Source organism: Crocodylus porosus, unplaced genomic scaffold (genome assembly GCF_001723895.1).
Source record: "Crocodylus porosus isolate Cpor-Errol unplaced genomic scaffold, CroPor_comp1, whole genome shotgun sequence".
Classification (NCBI taxonomy): Eukaryota; Metazoa; Chordata; order Crocodylia; family Crocodylidae; genus Crocodylus; species Crocodylus porosus.
Window position 1 is genome coordinate 27,995,898 of NW_017728948.1, and position 20,572 is coordinate 28,016,469.

Consider the following 20,572-nt stretch of genomic DNA (forward strand, 5'->3'; position numbering starts at 1 on the left):
CTGGGGGTCTTCAAGCGAAGGCTAGATGTGTATCTAGCTGGGGTAATGTAGGCCCAGCACTCTTTCCTGCTTATGCAGGGGGTCAGACTCGATGATCTATTGAGGTCCCTTCCGACCCTAGCATCTATGAATCTATAAGTGTATCCTGACTGTACTTTAAAGAATCTGTTCCTGCACTCGCAGTAAAGAACATCCCGATGTTTCAGGAAGACTAGCAAGTATGATAGAAGACCAGCTTGGCTTAGTTTACTGAAGAGTTCCCTGCTGAGTCACAAAAAAGAAGCTTACAAGTAGAAACTTGAACAAATAACTAGGGAGAAGTACAAGAGTATTGCTCAGGCATACAGGGATGAAGTCAGGAAGACCAAAATGCAGTTGCATGCAAGGGAAGTGAAGGATAACAAGCAGCATTTCTACAAGTATGTCCATAGCAAAAGTAGGATCTTGGAAAGTGTGGGTCCCTCGCTGAATCAGGGAGGCAACCTTGTGATGGAGGATGCAGGAAAAGCTGAGGTACTCAATGCCTATTTCACTTCTGTCTTCATAGGCAAGGTCAGCTCCCAGACTACTGCACCTGGCAGCAGTTTAGGAAGGAGGTAAGCAGCCAGCAGTGGCAAAAGAACAGGATAGGGACTATTAAGAAAAAGCTGAACATATACAAGTCCATGGGGCTGGATGGAATGCACCCAGGGGTGCTGAGGGAGTTAGCTGATACAACTGCAGAGCTGCTGGGCATCATCTTTGAAAACTCATGGTGATCAGGAGAGGTCCTGGATGATTAGACAAGGGCAAAAATAATGCCCATATTTAAGAATGGGAAAAAGGAGGATCCAGAGAACTACAGACTAGTCAGCCTCACCTCAGTCCCTGGAAAAATCATGGAGCAGATCCTCAAGGAATCCATCTCAAAGCACTTGGAAGAGAAAAAGGAGATTAGGAACAGTGAGCATAGGTTCACGAAGGGCAAGTCATGTCTGACCAACTTGATTGCCCTCTATGATGCGGTGACCGGCTCTATGGATGCAGGAAAACCAGTGAATGTAGTATACCTTGATTGTATCAAGACTTTTGATACAGTCTCTCAGAACATCCTCACAGGCAAAGGAAGTACAGACTGGGTGAATGGACTGCAAGATGGACAGAAAACTGTCTGGAGCCAGGCTTAGAGAGTAGTAATCAATGGCTTGATGTCTAGTTGGAGTGCCCCAAGGGTTGGTTTTGTTCAGTGTCTTCATCAACGACCTGGAAGATGGCATAGAGTGCACCTTCAGCAAGTTCGCAGATGACACCAAGCTGGTGGGAGCAGTAGATACGCTGGAGGGTAGGGATAGGATTCAGAAAGACCCAGACAAATTGGGGGATTGGGCCAAAAGGAATCTCACGAGGTTCAGCAAGGACTAGTGCAAAGTCCTGCACTTAGGACAAAAGAATCCCATGCATCAGTACAGGCTGGGGGACAACTGGTTGGGCAGTAGCTCTGCAGAAGGACACAGGGGTTATAGTGGACAATAAGCTGAATGAGCCAGCAGTTAGCCTTCTTGGCAACAATAAGCCACTAACAGCATACTGGGCTGCATTGGTAGGTGGGTTGCCAGTAGGCCCAGGGAAGTGATTCTTCTCCTCTGTTCAGCACTGGCAAGACCAAAACTTGAGCACTGTGTTCAATTTTGCTTCTACCACTACAGAAAGGATGTGGATGAATTGGAAAGAGTCCAGTGGGGGTGGACCCATGACATGCTAGAAGCTGATGGAACTGGGCTTATTTAACCTAAAGATGAGAAGATTGAGAGGGGAATAATAGTAGCCATCAGCTACCTGAAGTTGGGTTCAAAAGAGAATGGAGCTAGACTGTTCTCAGTGATGGCAGATGACAGAGCAAGGAGCAACAGTTTCAAGTTGCAGCAAGGGAAGTTTAGATTCAATATTAGGAAGAATTTGCTTTCTAGGAGGGTAGTAAAGCACCAGGGCAGGTTGCCCTACCTCTCTGGGTAATCTCCATCCTGAGAGATTTTCAAGACCTGGCTAGATAAAGCTTTGGCTGGGATGATCTAGCTGGGCATGGTCCTGCTTTAAGGAGAGGGCTAGACTAGATAGTCTCCTGAGGTCTTTTTCAACCCTAATTTTCTATTATTCCAATCTCCAACCACCATCTTTTACAGCCAAGCTGATCCCTGCAACATAACGTGGACTGTAGCAGGTTCAGGGATTTGCTCAGCTCAAACTAGTCTGTAAGCACAACATAGCCTATATTCCCATAGCTTGCCCATCACACAGGTATCCTCCAATATCAGCAAGTCTTCAACTCTGACCCAGACCCAGACCATAAAGGACTTACAGACATAAGTCCTCTTCAGCCTGTGAGAAGGTGACAATGGCTTGCTGTTGCTGCTTTCCTGCTGCAGTCTTTCTTCTCAGGCTGTCTGTGACTCAGCTCCCTGCCATGGTGCTGCTCCCAGTCTCCTCCCAGCACCTGAGAGTCCCTTCTCAGGTATTGCAGCCACTAGCCAAGCTACTCTCACTCTTTCCCCCGTTCTGTTCATCTGTCTCTTCCCTGGCTTCTTCCCCTAGAACCCTATGGTTTTTTCTGGAAGTCCTTCTCTGGCTTCCCCTTCCTAGAAGCCTTTTACTTCCGGTGACTATTAATTATCTCCCTCAGCTGATCCAGTCCTCCTGAGCAGCCTACAATTAGCATTACTGCTTGCAGCTGGGCTGGAGCCTCTGAGCCTACAGCCTACGATAAGTTTGCATAACCATTCTGAAACATAATCACAAATCTTCCATTTGGGGTGATGCAACATAACTTTATTGAAACATTGTCATTATGTGACAGCACAGTATTAAAATAATTATTTTTTTCTACTTATGCTATTGGGTTGGAGTTTAGGATGTCCCCAGTTTAATAGTCTTATTATTGCCTTTACCAGGTAGTGCTTGGACAACCAGAGCTAATAAAGAACTATTCAAGTGGAAATCATCATCACAATCCCTTATTTACATTTCTGAAGTTTAGTGCTTAAAATTAGAGGTACCATCCCACCTGGCCGGAGCTGTCTCTTCCTTCCATCAGGCTGACTGAAATCCACTACGCAGCTAGAGGTGCCAAACTGCACCAATGCAACTCCATTCTGATTTGCACAACCGTAGACCTCACAAACTGTTGAGCACAGTAATAGTTTTGTGATATAGAGAAAGGAGCATAAACTCCCCTTTCTCTTGAAACTTCAGGCATTCCCTAAACACAGATCATAAAAATGTAAAAAGTTGGTACACAAACACCTGAAAGAATTCCCCCTGTACTCCCAGTAGGGGCCAACAGACAGTTCTGCAACACTGTCCTGCCCAAGCACTCTGAACTAAGTGCATATGAATAAACTGACAGCATTTGTCTGAGTGTTGTAATGTTATCATCTGTCCACTAAAGTATCTAAAGTATGGCCTTCATCATCATAATAATCTAATTATCAATGTGCAGTCTTTCAAATCACTTTCCTTCCAGCCTGCGGCTCCATTACCTTTCTTCTTTCCTGAGACATTCCTAACCTGTCCCTCTGGGCTGATTCAACATGATCATTTTGCAACATCATATCTATTTCAATGTTTCATTTGCAATTTTTTTTTAACAAATTCTGCAACAGAGATTGTCACAACTCCCTAAGTCAAGTGGATTCTAGTGTTTGAACACTTTCTCCTTAACCGTCTTCCCTTGTATACAATGTTCAATATCATCATCCTTAATCATTTAATTTTTGGACTATACTTAGATATTGCTTCATTTTAACCTCAGTCTTATTGCAAATGGACTCACTTCCTTCCTGTGTTCTCTTTTCATTCATATGGCTTATGAATCTTTTTCTATTTATTTTACTTTCCTTTGCAAGGTCTAACCCAGCCTGACTTAGCAAGTCTGTCCCTATCCCTGTGCTTTGCAAACGCTACCACAGCTTTCCTTGCTGACTAGCCCTTTCTTCATTCCTTACAGAATATCTTCTTACTTCTAATTTTCTTTCCAAGGTGCTTATTAATTCAACTAAGTCTGAAGCTGCTCCCTAAAAGTTTCCTCCCTTGCTTGGGATACAAAGTTCAGATCATTTGAATATTTTTGATTTAAAGAGATTTTGAGCTTTCCTTAGAGTCAAATCCTTGAGCATGTTGGTCCACATGACTTTACTAACTGAATAAAGGAAGCTAATTTTTGCTCCTTTTGAAGTTACAGACCTGTATTTTGCTTGACATTAAATGGGACATATGACAAAGCATAATCAGCCAGTCCAACATTATCTGCTGTGACCAACTCCCTGTGGTGCCCATTTGGTGAAGAAATCTGCTAGATGTCACTTCCAGGAACATCTGGGCCCTCCCATTATAAATAGCATTTATTCTCCAGTCTATATCTGGGAATTTAAGAAGTTTCACATACCAACACAATTCCTGGGAGCTAGTTTCTGATAATATTATAGAATTCTCCATTTGGAGTCAAATCTGACTCTGGAGATCTCTAGCATAGCCCAACATCTTTTTTTTTATTCTGAAAAAAAAACCTGGCATGTCAAAGTCTGATAGCAACGATCTCAGAAAAAATAAAATAAAATAAAATAAATAAATGATTCAGTGGTGCCACTTCACTCGAGAATCGCAAATGAAGTATTTATATTTAAGACAAGGAAAATGTGTCCCAAGTGACTGCAGGGTCTGTTATTTTTACCTCAACAATATGTAATGCTTTAGGACAAAGCAAAGATAATTAAAGGAAAAACATTAAATACACAACAATAAACAGAAAACAGGATGAACTAAAATGTGAATTTATGAAAGGTAGATCATGCCAGACTAAATCAGTATTTATCTGTGTATAATAAGATAACCTCTATTATAGACAAGGAAAATGTGGTAGATCCAATTTATCTGGACTTCAATACAGCATGTGGATATAGCAGCACATAGAAATTATTAGTTAAGGTAAAGAAGATAATCATGAATGGTGCGTGCCCCCAGTGGCTGGGGGGCACGGTGGCAGTGGGAGTGCGGCAGTGGGAAGCAGGGGAGCTCTTGCACAGCCACCACTGGGTCTGTCAGCAATGAGGGGGGTGGCAAGCGCCAAACAAGGAATGGTGACCACCCACAGCCACCGCTGGTAGTGGTGGCCCACGGAAACGGTGAACTACCCACAGTCACCACCAGAGGTGTCGGTGACAGGGTGGTGAGTGGCGACTGCCCACAGGTACCGCTGACACTGTTGGTGGTGTCTCTTTCCAGGGGGTCCACCACCACACTCAGGGGGTGCACATGCACCCACGTGCACTGACTATGCGTCCCCCCTGAAGATAATGCAAACATTGCAAGGTGGGTAAGGAAGTGGAAAAAGGGGAGATGGCAAATGGATTATGCTGAAAGGGGAATACCAGGTGGAACCAGATCACTAATGGACTTTCCTCAAACAGTGGTCTGGTAACCAATCTTATTTAATATTTTCCTGATTATAAATAGCAATGTACTAATAAGGGTTATTTTTACTAGAGCTACAGAATATTAGTACTACTGTACAAAGTGTTGGGGATATTTATTCTGGAATATTATCCTTCATGTTCTAGAAAGATTAACTCAAACCAGAATAGGTGCACAGAGCCTCGTTAGAATGATTAGGAAATAGAGATCATACAAGAGGAGACTAAAGGTCTTGACTTGGTAAGCCTAGCAAAACAAAGGCTGAGAGGAGATACAATTGCTTGTTTTAAATCTTGAGGGTAAATACTGTGGAGGGAAAACTATTTAAGCTAAAGGACAACATTGCCACAAGTACAAAGAGTATAAAGTGACCATTTAAACTAGAAATTGGAAAGTTTCAATCATGGTAGTAAAGTGATGGAACTGTTGCCAGCCTTGGCTATTTTCAAGGGGCCTAGGCTAAGCTGCAGAAGCATTGCTAAACAGAAGGTTCAAAGCTGGTTTCTGAGTATCAATAGTGTGAACCTTTGCAGGAGTGACCATTAACTTGGTCAGCAAGTAAAGGAAACCATCAAACAATTAAACAAAGCACAAGGCCTGAAAAGAGCTTCATAGAGTCATACGTTGTAAGGCCGGAAGGGGCCTTGGAAGATCATCGGGTCCAGCCCCCTGCACCAAGCAGGAAAGATAACTGGGGTCAAACAAGGGAAGACCATACAGTAAGTAATCCAGATACACTTTATCATAGCTTAGAGAACTCAGCAGATTCAAGAAGATCTGCTGCCAATCTGCGTGCAAACCTCGTCCCACCTCTTGAGTCTCCCCAGCTGGTGTAGGTGCGAATCTATGTGGTGCTGTTGCAGGTAACAAGGTAAACGTTGGGATAAATGTTTGTTTTCATGTTTTAAAATGCAAGCAAATAAAAGGTTGGACTATAGACCTATTTCTGCCTCTTTCATCAGTAGCCTACCCACAAGGTTACCTCTAATCTGGGTAACAGAACAGCCTCCCAGTAGTAGTGGGGAGAGCACAAAACCTAACTAGTTTTAGAATGGAGCTTGGTCATGTCATGAAAGGGGTGGTGTGACTACTTTCTGTTGCATGGTGATGATCTGGGGGCAGGTCATTTCTGGGAAGTGTAATGATGAAGCACACTCAACCACAGAGCAGCTCTTTGCTAGCCTGTAACTCCTCACTATCTGAGACTGTTTCTGGAATATTTCTAACTCCTGGAACAGTCAACAAAGTAGGAAGGTAATGCTTGTTACACAACAATTAAGTAAACTGCTGACACACACTCTACTGTCTGGAGTTACGTGGAATAAAGCTGTCAAAATTAATTCTGATGACAAACAGCTAGGTGCCACCTCTTCTCTCCTCTTGTACAAGAGTAATAGTGGCACTCCAATATGGAGCAGTCAAACATGAAAGCTCTCAGCTGATGCACCCATTATTCTTAGGGTTATATAAACCAGTGTTCAGTGTGGTGCAAACATTATTCAAGTACACCATGTCTCCAATTCAGAACACTTGCTTAACATCTTAGAACACATTTGTTATTCAGAATATGCCTTGCAATTTCTTGTTTCATTTTGGCAGCCAAATGGGAATTTTCCTTGTTGTATTGAAAGCACTAGAGGAAAGAATCTTACAAAAGTCTGCATGAAATTTCTGTCCTTCCTTCACAAATATTCAACTCTTTTTAAGTCAGTCTGTATCTGGGCTATTAAATTAAACCTACCTTTAGATCTCCTGATGGAGAAACACATTCTTAATTTCTCACTGTCATTACCCAGTGATGACAATGATGACAGTGACACTTTCTCACTAACATGGCTTCAGTAAGACCAAGACGGGACTACTACAATGGCAAAAGGATGTAGGACCCGGACAGGTGACTCTTATTGTAATTATTTATGCTGCATTCCAAAGCAGACAGAATAGTAGCTATCTTATGGTAGCTGTTAACAGAAGGCCCTTTTACCGTGATTTGCCATTAAGCAGCAAGGAAGCAGGTAAATAACCTGCTGATGATGAGTACACAGCTATCCCAGGATGAAAGCAGACAGATGATACCCAAAGCAATATGACTTCTGTTAGTATAGTGTTATTCCAATTATTCCTGGGATTATTCTACTCTGGATTTGAATGTTACACTGTAGGGACCTACCTGAATCTTGGCACAAGTCCTATCCTACCTGAATCTCACCCTTTTTGCTGCATGTTCCCACTGCCCTGTCACTGTTGTTGAGTTGCCAAGAGGCAAACATCGCAGCATTAATTGCCTCTTGGCCACTCAGTGGCAGAGGTGGGATGGGAGGGTGGCGCAGTGAAGAGAGTGAGATTAAAGGTACCACTGCTGCAAACTTCTGCAGTGATTTAGGTAGATCCCTATACATTAGTGTAAGGATTCATGTTATCTGCCCACTTCTAGTTTATACCAGTGTAAAAACTGGTTATGTTGATACAACTCCAAGTTGCTCTTTCTTCATGCTTCCTGAAGAGATTGCAAAAGTCTGAGGGTGGGAAAGGAAATTCTAGTTAGTTCCAGCTATAGTGATGAATTGTGCAATTTGTTCCATATTTAACATGTCCCTTCTTTAGAGAGATTTCACAAAGACTCACATAAGCAGTGAGCAGGAAGCAACAAGTCAGAAAAGGATGAAGGTGATAGCTTTATGATGATAGCTGCCCAGTTTGGACTTGCAAATATTAGAGCCATTCAATCAAAGTGGGGGGGGTTTTCAGTTTGCATAAAAATAAAGAAGATAATGGTATAGAACCATGAATATTAATAACTTATTATGACACCATGTAAAAGGGGAATTTTCAACAAAGATTCCAAATTTAGGATTAGAAATGGATTTAAATTGAAACAATTTGGTGATTATCAGAACAAAGAAGAAAGAAAGGGAATTTCACACACAAAGGGCAGCTTAGGAAGCGTCTACACTAGCTGAGAATAGCTGTAGGTTGATATTTGTAGCAGTATTCATTGCTCAAATCCAACAGAACAGATGGTCCTGACTAGACCTAAAACTTACTCACAAATAAACAAGCCAGCATTTCACTGGAGTTGGGAAAAATTGGAGTTTCTCAAGAAACTTATGTATTGAAATATGGCCCCAGGTTGGCAGAAGGCAATGCCCTACCCTTGGGCAGAAGCTGAGGAACTCTCTGTCTTGCTAGCTTTGACAATTTTTTTTCTTTTCAAAGCTGAGGACTTTGCTGATGGAACAGTATCTTAAGCAACAAATTTAGATCCAGATGACCTGGTTCTGCCCCTGCATGCACAAAGTTCACAGTCTGGTAATTCAATTCACTTCGCAGGGGTACTCCTGACTTACCTTGGTGCAAGTAACAGGCTAAGGACCAGTACTGGAGATTGGAGTCAGAAAAATACTAAATTAAAGAAAATTTAAAACAACACACTGGAGACCAAGTGCCTGATTTGGATCTCATTTGCTTCTGTACAAAGCATGAGCTATATCATTGGAATCCAGAGCTAAGAGCAGATCCTAATCTTTATCTAGATTTTCATATTTGTTTGTTCATAAAATATGGGGTGCTACCTATGTGGAATGAGTAGACTCACCACCTGATGTTATGGGCTAGGGACAGACATTACACAGAAACTGGTTTAGGTGATCAGAAACTGGTTTAAACCTGTAAAAGAACAGAAGTTCAGTGCACATAAAACAGTTTCAAAATAGCTGAAACTGGTTTAAGATAAAACTGGTTGAATGTTTATCTTAAACCAGATCAGACTTGGCTATTTTGGGTCAAACTAGTTTATACAATGTCTGTTCCAGACCGCTTTCTGGTTTAAGATAAACCAGAGTCCCCCAGCATCCCAGATGCTTTGCAGCCTTAGGCTGGGCTGAGCTAGGCTGTGCTCTCTGTTCCAGAGAACAGGGCAGGCCCCACCCCTCTCCTCCCTAGCCAGAGCTCTGGGGGAGACTGCAGGCACAGCAGGGTCTGCCTGGCTTCCCTCACTGCTCAAGCAGGGATTCCCCACCTCCTTCCCTCCTACAGCACGGACCCTAGCCCCATGGACCCTAGGCATGTGGTATGCTGAGAGGTGTGTCTGTATGTGTCTCCAATTTCACTGGGACAGGTAGACAGAACAGTATCCACTTAGGGTTTTTTGGAGCTATCCAACAGCTTAGTTGTTAATGTCTCTCCCTTCCTTCCTTGGAAAAAGCTGTTTAAGAAGAGCTTGAAATAATGAGAGAAGCTTTTGTTCTGCTGATGGGCTGATAAACACTGTGGTTTTATCAGCCCCGCCCCCCTGCTGGTTTGCAGCCCTATCAGGTTTGCAGACAGTGAGAGGGAGATTGAAAAGCTCAGTATCATCAACAGATGCATACACTGCATACCCCACTTTACCTCAGAGTGCTAGCTGGGGTCTGGCAACATTCCCACTCCTTGAGCAGCGAGTGGGGGAAAGCCTGAGACAGTGCAGGCCAGAGTGGGGGTTTAACCCCTTCCTAATCAGAGAATCCTGCCTGGGCCAGGTCCCCCTGTCCCCCCAGCTCAGCACTGTCCATGGGAAAAGGTGGCTGCTCTAGCACTCCCTGGCTTCGAGCCTGAGCCACTGCAGGCATGTGCCTGCATTTCTGAAATGAAAAGGGAATGTCTGTCCACCTCCAGATTGGTTCAAGCTTTGCAGGTTAGACTAACCTGCAAAGACTGAATCAATTCAGACTCAAGCTTTTTGAATGTTTGCCCCTAGCCATGATCATCAGCAGATCTACATCTAAGGGGGCAATCCCATTCAGCTAGTCTTCTGCCTCAACTGTAAAACATATGAGCTAGAATCTTTGCCTCTCATAAGTATTCCAACATTATTATTACATTATAGTACTACATTACTTTGCAGATAGTCTCCCTGACTTTGGTAAGACAGCTCATTGCATAACTGAGAAGGACTAATGGGGGCAGAACTTTGCCCTCCGTGTAGGGCCAGGGCCAGATGTTCATGGGCAAGGTGCCCACAGCAGGGGCCAAACTTTAGAAAGAGGTCAAATCCCATTTAAGGACCTGCATGTGGTGCTTACTCAGATAATACAGTACTAGGCAACAGTATAACATCCTGAGAAAAATGTTTAAAACTGCTCAGCATCTTCAACCCCAGTGGGGCTGAAGGTTGTTTTAATCTGGCTTATTCTTTTGCTGCCTAAAAGAGCTGAGACAAAAACCTGGATCAGAGGGTCGAAGTACATCAAAGAAATTCTTCCACAATCCTTTCCTGCACTTCTTATTTTCTCTTCTGGTAATATTTCAGCAGCATGTGATAGAAATGTAGGCATGACTTTGGAAGGCTCCCTGTTCCTATAAATGGTCAATTGCCACTTACCATTATTTTAATCTTTCATAGAAATAAAGATTGCCTAAAAATATGGGAAACATTACAAGATGCATTTATGTACAAGAACCCATGTAATATTACAACAGATGACTATCAGCCTTTAATGGATTTAGCAAGACATCCTGTACCATGCAACAAGGTAACAATGCTTGTGTGTGGATACAGACTGTATGTGTTCTTTCTCTATACGATTCCTACTACAATGGACTCTTTCCATGGTAATCACAAGCTGTTCCAAATACCTGGAGGTACCCTGACTTCAGGGTTGCTATAATGTCCAACCCATGCATTTGTTCTTCTGGACCAGGAAACCCTCAAAATTCTGTTTATTGGCAGCCATTGCTGGACATCACTGTTTCTACTGTCAGTGGCTGGACCATAAAGGGAAAATTGTGGTGTCTGTTACAGCTTTAGAAGAAGTACTCTACATAAGGGAGATGTAGCTATACAGTTAGAGGCAAATAGCTTTTAAAAGCTATTGTCCCATATGGTATCAGAATGCAGATAGTAATGAAGAAGTTATATTAACTAACCAAACAATATCCCTTAAAGTCATTTAAACCACATTGTTAAAAACATGACAGTTTGTGATAAAAAAGCAGCCATTTTCATCAAACCACTCTAAAATTTGAAAAATAAAACAGCTTTTATTTTCCATCTTTTGACAAAAACCTGACACTAAAACATCTTTATCATCATCAAAATGGTCACAATGAAAGTCTTCATTTTCTGACCAGCTCAAATATCACTGCCGTTTATTACACCTTTATCGCCTCTCTCTCTCAGTCACTGTTTTGGAGCAAGACAAATGAACTGGTTCACCGTTACACAAAAGCTGACGACAATTTCCTTACTCTGGAGGACACCTTGCTGGGTTACATAGCTGACCAGGTGTCATGGTGTGGTGATCCAGCCAGCCCAGGTAAGGATACTTTTTCACTCCCATACAATAAATATATGAGCATTGATAGCTGTCATTTTTCCTTTGCTCATATATTTCAATAACATATTACATACCTCTCAGGACTGACACCTCACCTCCTTGGTTTCAACCCAGATGTAATTTATTTTAAAAGTATTGAAACTTTAGCCTTGCCTGAGTTATGGAAGTGTGAAAAAATATTTATTTCTCAACTTCTAAGAAGTTTTTTATCACCCAGTGCTAGGAAAATACCACATTTTCCTCTCAAAGAACACATACCTTTCCCTTCCAAATCATGTGGGGCAAATAAGAGTAAGTATTATATGCGAGAGATATGGATTTCAATGGGTCTAGAAATTTGGTGGAAAGGAAGCAGTGGCAGCATTAACTGCCATAATTCTGGACATGTGGATTTGGCCAGTGTATGGGAGCAGTCTGCAGTTGGATTTGGGGTGTGCTCCTGGACTTTGTTCACAGTTGGACTTGCTACACAGCTCCAGACCCATTATGCTGGATTGGGCTAGCGTGCAAGGTTGGTTCATTGACACCATCCAGCACATAGGACTGGCAGCAGGCTCAGCTCTCCAATTGTTGCTACATGGTTACTTACCTATAACACAAGGTAAGAACGTTTATTTTTCAAGATGTCTTTCAAAAACAGGGTATGTATTATATTCAAGGGTGAGTTACATACAAGACAATATGATATCTCACTGCATTTGGCATATCACTGGTACAGACTACAGGGTCACATGTCTTTACTTTAGTCAGTATTTTACTGGGATTGTTATGGTAGCAATTAAAGAATAAGGTCCTGGGGCTATAATGGAGCTCTAATCAGAGAAGCCCTTTAAACCTACATAGTCTTACTGAAGATAGGATGCAATATTACCTAAATGTTTGATGACAACTTCTCTAACTGTAGTTATGTGACACAATGGTTTTTTTCTGTTTGTTTTGTTTTATGGCTTTCAAGGCATTAACTATGAATCTTGTCCAAAGTGGACCGAATGCGAGAGCAACCCCAGCACTGTATACTGGAAAATGGCATCCAAAATGGTAAGGCCTATATAGCAAATTTCCTCTGCTATGGGGAGGGGATAAAAGAAGGTAAATCCTGGCCCCACTGCAGTCAGTGGCAAAACTCCCACTGACTGCAGTGGGGCCAGGATTTTATTTGGCTTCATTCAAGAGGGCAGACCTGTGGCTAAAGTAAGCACTAAGATTTTGTATTTTATGCTGTAGCAGGCTTAGGGGTCCAACACTGGCATCTGACACCCCCCGGCAGTCAGACTCACATGCTGCACTCTCTGGTCTCTTAACCTCCTATCTGCCTGTATGACTCTGAGGTTAATAATGATGCATTTGGGAAGCTGTCTCTAGAGGCTGAAGTAGTTCATTTAGTGCCTTCCTTCTCAGCAGTCTTATGGGTTTCTCTTCCCCCCAAACTCAGTTCTCAGGGCTTCTCCACTCCCAAACCCATACCCATGCCTCACAGGTATTACTCTAATTTCATTTACTGGGTACACTGGACTTGTCTTTATCTCACTTGATCCCAGCCTGTGGGCACCTTACCCTTGCAGGGCTGCTCCCTCACTGTCTCTGCTCTTTGCCAGTCTCAAAGCACAGAGGGTCTTCCCGAGATGCCCCCCTGTAGCCTCCAACCAAACCCAGCCCTCCAGGCTGGTTGGGGGAGGCTAGGTTACATAACATAAAATGCATTATTGTTGTAAGGCTGCTGCTTCTTCTAAAGATCTGGGCCATCCTGAGCCTCTAGCTCCAGGCTTAAGCTTATTTGACCCCTTTCTCCATCTCTTCCCTCTGACCTGGCTCTCTGTTAACAGGTCCCAGGTGTTGCTAACTCCCTAATCAAAGGCCAGCATCCTGGTACCCGCAGTCTGCTTGCTGGGTCCTGCAGCCCATTTACTACTCGCATCTGCTGTACGTTCCCCACAAGCTGCACTTGCTTTGCTGGCTCGGTCCTGCTCTGCTGTCTTCCTTCCGGTAACAGGGGAGGGGGACACTGGTTACATATACTCAGTATTTAATATCACAGTTGTATGGCCATTCTTATCCTGACCTGAATTGGATCCTCTATAAGTGATGATCTGGACATTTGCTCTTTAACAGTACCAAGTGTATGGCAGTTGCTTTACAAACACTAATTACAATTTTTATAATTAAGGAGGATAATATTATCAGAATCAAGCCCACAAGGTAAAATTACTAAAGTAAATATGTGAGGGCTGCAAAGCATTCTGGAAATCACTATAGATTCTGGCTGAGAGAATGAGACTTTTACCTTCTGAACATAAACCCAAAGAGAAAACACTTCTTTAAAATTCACCGATACAGCAAGGTACTGACAGAATTGCCTCACTTTAAGCATGCAGCAACTCCACTGACCTCAGATTAAAATTAGGCAAATACTCTTGCTGAATCAAGGCTTTTCAGAATACTCATTTAGCTCTATTCTGTTAGGAGTCTTCTAAATCAAAGGCAATTGAAGGCCACTTTTCATCACCTTCAAATCATAGATAATCTTCCTTTAACACTCCCAGCTCACTAACTTTACTCTTACTCCTGGATGATGTCAGTTCACAATAGAACTTGCAGTAATGCACTAATGGATCCAGAAGAGGGACCCTGATTGGGACAACCTTTGCTAAAGATTTTAGTTGAAGTTAGACAGATGTCTCTTGCTAATGTTTACCATTCAAGTTGCTTTAACTATGGCCCCTGGGAATGACCAAGACTCCCCGACACACTTACGTTGAGCAACAGTTTTCTGTGATGCCTGCTTCCCTCACCAGTTTTTGGCAGAAGAAGAAGATGGACATAGTTTAATTCAACTAGACCCACTTGGAGCGTAAAAGGGTGCTTAAAGATCAGTAATACCTTCAGAATTAAAAATAGTGACCAGCTCCAAGGAGATAAAGATCCCACTTGCTTCCTTGGGATGTAAGGATTACAGGAGAGAGTCGCTCCAGTCTCAAGAAAAGATAATGTTTTTACCTGCTATTTTAGTTGAATTAAACACTTTGTTTTCTCTTAGTCTAAACCAAGCATTAAGAGAACATTCTTCCTTAGTCTGAATAGTGGTAATGCCATTATTCTCTTATGTGAGAAGCCTGAAACAAAAAAAATACAATTTTCAGAGATTGTTCTGGGTATGTATAGTGAAGCTTGCCAATTTTCTTAAATGTGCAGGAATTCTATAGCCTGTTCTTGGATCAGTTCATGAACCCAATCGATGATCGTCTCCCTTCCAGCTTCTGCCAGAGACATAGATATATTAGCTTGAACTATGGCTGAGGAACACACGGTAGCAATGGGGAAGCCTAGAAGGGGCTTCAAAGCACTTTTGTGCCACTCATCACATTGGGCCCATTCCCAGTGTAATTTAACATAGTCTGTTGGCTACTCTGTTTTGCAACAACTGCTTTCAGCCTCAGGAGCCCATTTCAGCCTCTGGGGAGCTCTGGACTGCAGGGCTATCTGACTGACTGTAGAAGGAGCAAGGGATAGTTTATGCACTGCAGTAGTGACTCTTCCCCCATGTAAGAACTGATTTTCACAGGGGAGTCCTCCAGGGGTTGCCAGAGGCTAGGCTGCTCTTTGCTACAATGCAGCCCATCTCAGGTGAGGCCCTGGTTTATTGTGTTCAGCAGGAAGTGTAGATTCAGTCGCATAGCCAGCAGGACATCCTGATCTCTCAGGTGGCTCATAGTTTTACAGTTACATCCAGGGCTTGAAAAGGGGCATTCCCAAATGGAAACAATTGGTCATGCTCCCTTTGCCTTTCATTGGCACCTGAAGTAGTTTACTTTCCAGGACCTCCTGTTTGAATAGCCTGCTGTCCTCTTATTTTTTTCTTTAATCCCACTAGCTTTCAGTGGCAGAGGCACAGGCTAATTCTAACACAAGCGCTGAGGTTCAAACAAAGCTAACACCCTGCAAAACAACTCAGTCATAACAGGAAACAGTTGTGCTTAATTGACTCCTGTTGTATCTTCCTTGCTTTCAAGCGGTTAATTTTACCTTAAAATTTATACATAAGAGCACATACAAGTATGGACATACACAGCCATTAATACTGAAAAGTCTCCTTATCCTCCAAAAGGATAAATAAATATGGGTACTCAATAACTATAGCCATCTTAGAATACTTGAGAGAGAGGTCTTACAGAATAGAGGTACATTAATGCTTTAGTCACTTAAAAGTCGAAAACTACATGATATAATGTTTTAGCAAAGGAAAGCTGAAGACCCCGGAGCTTGAGCTGCTGAAGACAAGCACACAGCACAGCTCAGAAGGGAGAGGCTACTTTAAGGTGCATTGCATATTCTCAAGCCTGCAGCTGCTCTTCTTTGGGTTATTGTCCCAGGTTAAGTAAAATTAGTATAAGGACTGCTCTGTCTTTCACAGGCTGCCAGTAGCTCCATGGCACCGATGGCAGCTCAGTCAGGGTCATTGTACCCTGTGACCCTTAGACTATACACAGAACAAGTATGATACAGACATCATTATGGCCACTTGGTGCCACCCCAGGATTAGCATGTAAGCAAAGATTCATTTCTAGCCAGTTAATGCAGCATGAGGGCAATTTTGCACGAGCATATACAACCTTTTCTTTTCTCTATCATCTTCTGTTAAAATAGCAGGGCAGATCCTTAGCTGCGTAAATTGATGCACTTCCACTGAAGTTAAAGGAGAGATTCAAATTTACGTGAGCTGAGGACCTGACCCTTTGTTTCACTGGTCTGACGTAAAATGTCTATTTGCTTTGTTCAGTTTGCAGAAGAAGCCTGTGGTGTGGTTCAAGTGATGCTCAATGGATCAATAGATGCTGGAGCATTCAGAAGCAGCAGGTATCTACTTAACACAGGGGTGGGCAAAATACAGCCCGTGGGCTGGATCCGGCCCGCGGAGCCCCTGCAAAACCCACATAATGGTGGCTGCCTCTCTAAAAGCCTCTGGTGGCACCAGCCGCTGGCTGCAGCACCGCAGGTTGTTTCCTTGGGTTCTGGTTACGAGGCGACCAACCCCGACCTCAGCCTGCCCCAGCTGGTCTCGCCTGCCCTGGCTCAGGTCACAGTTGCAGCTTGGGAGGGGCGGGGGAGGGGCCAGAATCATGTGGTGGCGGTGAGGGGAAGCAGTGTCTGGGCCAGGTTCTGCTTTGCTGCATGGGGCTGGAAAGGGCCCTGCCCTGCAGGTAAGCCCAGGAAAGCAGCTGCTGGGTAGGCTTTCCCCGTGTGGTGCCGCTCAGGCCGTGTAGGGTCAGGCTGGGGAGGGGAAGCAGGAGCAGCTGGGCCGCAGCTCCAGCCCAGTCAGCACCAGGGAGGAGAGGTGGCGGCGGAGCCATGTGCCGCTCAGGACAGGACGGGCCTGGCCGGAGCAGCAGGGGCTCAGCTCCGGTCAGTCCCAAGCGGCACACGGCTCTGCCGCCGCTTCTGCTGCCCCGGTCGGGCCTGTCCCACCCGGAGCAGCATGTGGCTGAAGCTGGCTTCCCCCATGCTGCTGGGGACGGGAGGAGCCTGGCTGGGTCTGCACCAGCCAGCAGAAGTGGCGGTGGAGCCATGTGCCACTCGGGACTGCAGGCAGGGGGAAAGTGCAGCTGAGGTAGCACACGGCTTTGCTGCCGCTTCTGCTGGCCAGTGCAGACCCAGACGGGCTCCTCCCATCCCCAGCAGCACACGAGGTGCCAAGTTCAGCTCCATGCTGCCCTTCCTGGCCAGTGCAGACCTGGCCAGGTCTGTCCCATCCGGAGCAGCATGAGGCTGAAGCCAGCTTCCCAGGTGCTGCTGGGGGTGGGGCGAGTCTGACTGGGTCAGCACTGGCCAGCAGAAGCGGTGGCAGAGCCTCCTCCTTTTGGGACCAGTTGGCGCAGGTAGGGGGAAAGCTCTGATGCCCCTGAAACCCCACTGCTCGGGCAGGATGTTAGAGGGGGTCACAATTCCTTGCTAACTGGTAAGCTGTGCAAGGGGAGGGACTTCTGGCAGCAAAGGTCAGGGGTCAGAGGGTGGGGCTTCCGGTGGCAAAGGTCAGGGGTCAGGGGGTGGGGCTTCTGGTCCCAAGATGGTGACCAGGGGGTGGGGCAACTGAAGGGGTGGGGCTACCCATGCAGCCCTTGACAGCTAGCCAAAACTCATCAAGTGGCACTCTGCCCAAAATAATTGCCTGCCCCTGACTTAGCAGGTCACTTTCAGTGTAGCTGTCCATCTAATCCCTTACATAGGGACTCTGAACTGGTGCAGGGCTGTGCACTAGCAAATCCCAATGTGAGACTGGGACCTTATTCTAATTAAGGCTGGCTCTTTGGTTTTTGTAAATCAGTGCATATCCATTGCCCTCTCTGTAGTTGCACTAATTTAAACCCACTGAGGATCTGATCCATTGTATCCTGAAAGGATTTTGTGATGCACTTGATCCAAAGGGCTTTACAGGTTTCCCTTGCTTTATGCTGTACATGCATTCCTGGAAAATGGTGCATAACTTTAATTCACGTAAAGGGAACCCATTTAACAATATAACAAATAGGGATACGTTCCAAGACCTTGACTGTACTGACCCCCAGACTCACTTCTACCACTTTTACAAGACAATTTTGGTACTCACCAACAGCAGACAGTACACACAGGCACAGGGTGGTGATGAATGTTACCATAATGGGGATGACAACTATAGAAACACATCACAGACAATGAGTGAGGAGTGCAGATCCACACCAGAGACTATACGTTGATGTGTGTCACTCCCACAATGCACTACACAAAACAGCTGACTGCAGGCTTCCACATCAGTCGCATACAAATTTTTGGTATAAAAGGGTTTTCACATAAGAGTGAATTCACACATACAGAACCTGCATAAAACAAGGGAAACCTGTAGAGAAATAGTTCAGAACAGACTCCTCTAGTGTTTTACACTCACGTAAACTATGCGCAAATGTACTCTTAAGTTGATTTAAGTGCCAATCTATACAGAGATTTGGGGAGGTTAGATTGGGCAAAAAATGGTTATCCTGATCCAAGTTAGATCACCTGAGGAGGTGAGATAAATTAGATCGATGGGTTAGCCTGATCTACTGACTGTCTGCACATGTTCGAAGAACAGCCCTGGGGCTTGGAAAACCCAGCCACTTGCCCCAGCCATAGACTGTGCTCTTTCTATTCCCCACCCCGACTGGGCTGTTTTTAGCTGCCTGGTCGTTCCTGGGTGGATGACCCTCCCCCACAGACTCACCAATACCTACCAACCCCCTTCAATACTGCCAAACCTCCCCACAGACACAGGAATGTGGCTAGTCACCCCAGTCCTGCCTGCCCCTCTCGCCACCCTGACTGACTCAGTTTTGGTTCCTGGCACAGCTCCTGGCACAGGCAAATGTGTGCATTAGCCACTTCCAATCTACAAACATGGCTTAAAGTACATCGTGGATACAGAGAATGCCTGGATGTACCTACGGCCAACACAGGTCACTACCCATTGAGCAAACTTGGTCTGGATCCTATGTTTCCCTCACAACTGACAGGAGGTGCAGTCTCTGATAACACAGAGATGGAGAGCCAGCCTGTTGTTCTGTAAAACCAGAAAAATCATTTCAGGCCTGGATTGTACCAGTGAAGAAAAAAAATCATTAGAGATTTCATAGACACTAGGGCTGGAAGGGACCTTGGAAGATCATCCAGTCCAGCCCCCCGCCCAAAGGGCAGGAAGGCAGCTGGGGTCATAGGATCCCAGCAAGATAAGCATCCAATTTACTCTTGAAGGTGTTCAATGTAGGTGCTTGAACCACCTCTGATGGCAGGCTGTTCCAGGCCTCAGAGGCTAGGACAGTAAAGAAATTCTTCCTTATGTCCAGCTTGAAATGGTCTTGCAGTAGTTTATAACCGTTTGACCTCGTCATCCCTTGGGGCGCTCTGGTGAACAAATGTTTCCCCAGATACTGGTGGTCATCCCTGAAACTTACAAGTGGCCATCAGATCAATGAATCTTAATGTCTTTCATTCTCTAAGACTCCCTTGAATGAATGAAAATAAGGAAAAGTCATTTTCCATAAGTTAATATTCTGTGAAAAATCCCGTGGAAAAATTGTGTGTTCTTTCCCCTGGGAGTAAAGGCAATTTGTATGATAACATAAAATAGTACCTGAAGAACAGGCTTGGTATATCTTGTCTGGATACTTAAAAGGTGATTAGCTTTTCCCTGCTTCCATTTTTCAGCATATTTGGAAGTGTTGAGATCTTCAACCTAGACCCAAATAAAGTTTCTACAATACAGATCTGGCTTATGCACAACATCGGAGGTCCTAAAAGGTAATATCATTACAACCACTTCTGCTGAGCCAGTTCAGCTCAGCGTGAAATTGTTTTCTTTCTACTATCTGTTGAACTATTTTTGCAACCCCTTGGTCTTCTAATTCCTTCTCCTTTATAGCTGTGAAACTCCACTGAGAACCTACATATCCTTGTCAGCTGTGCAGAAGACTAGTCACACAGCTGGCAGAGTTGAAAACTATGTTTTTATATAGGAGCTAAGCAAATTTGCACACCACTGTGAGGCAGTAAATGCAGAGCTACCACATGGCTTAGGTGCTGGCCAGGGGTGACTGATTACTAATTACAGGCATACCTCATTTTATTGCGCTTCACTTTATTGCGCTTCTCAGATATTGCGTTTTTTACAAATTGAAGGTTTGTGGCAACCCTGCGTCGAGCAAGTCTATCGGCGCCATTTTTCCATCGGCGCCATTTTTCCAACAGTATTTGCTCACTTCATGTCTCTGTGTCACATTTTGGTAATTCTCACAATATTTCAAACTTTTTCATTATTA

At 44.2% G+C, this 20,572-nt stretch overlaps 1 protein-coding gene across 1 annotated transcript in view; it reads left to right on the forward strand.

Annotated features, from left to right (window-relative positions):
• The window catches only part of CD38 (CD38 molecule), a 47,970-nt gene that overhangs the window by 20,566 nt on the left and 6,832 nt on the right, over nt 1–20,572 (forward strand). The window contains exons 2-6 of the mRNA XM_019553454.1: nt 10,823–10,952; nt 11,600–11,735; nt 12,712–12,794; nt 16,531–16,607; nt 19,962–20,054. Of these exons, the coding sequence (XP_019408999.1) occupies nt 10,823–10,952; nt 11,600–11,735; nt 12,712–12,794; nt 16,531–16,607; nt 19,962–20,054 (519 nt within the window). The remainder of the gene's footprint in view (nt 1–10,822; nt 10,953–11,599; nt 11,736–12,711; nt 12,795–16,530; nt 16,608–19,961; nt 20,055–20,572) is intronic.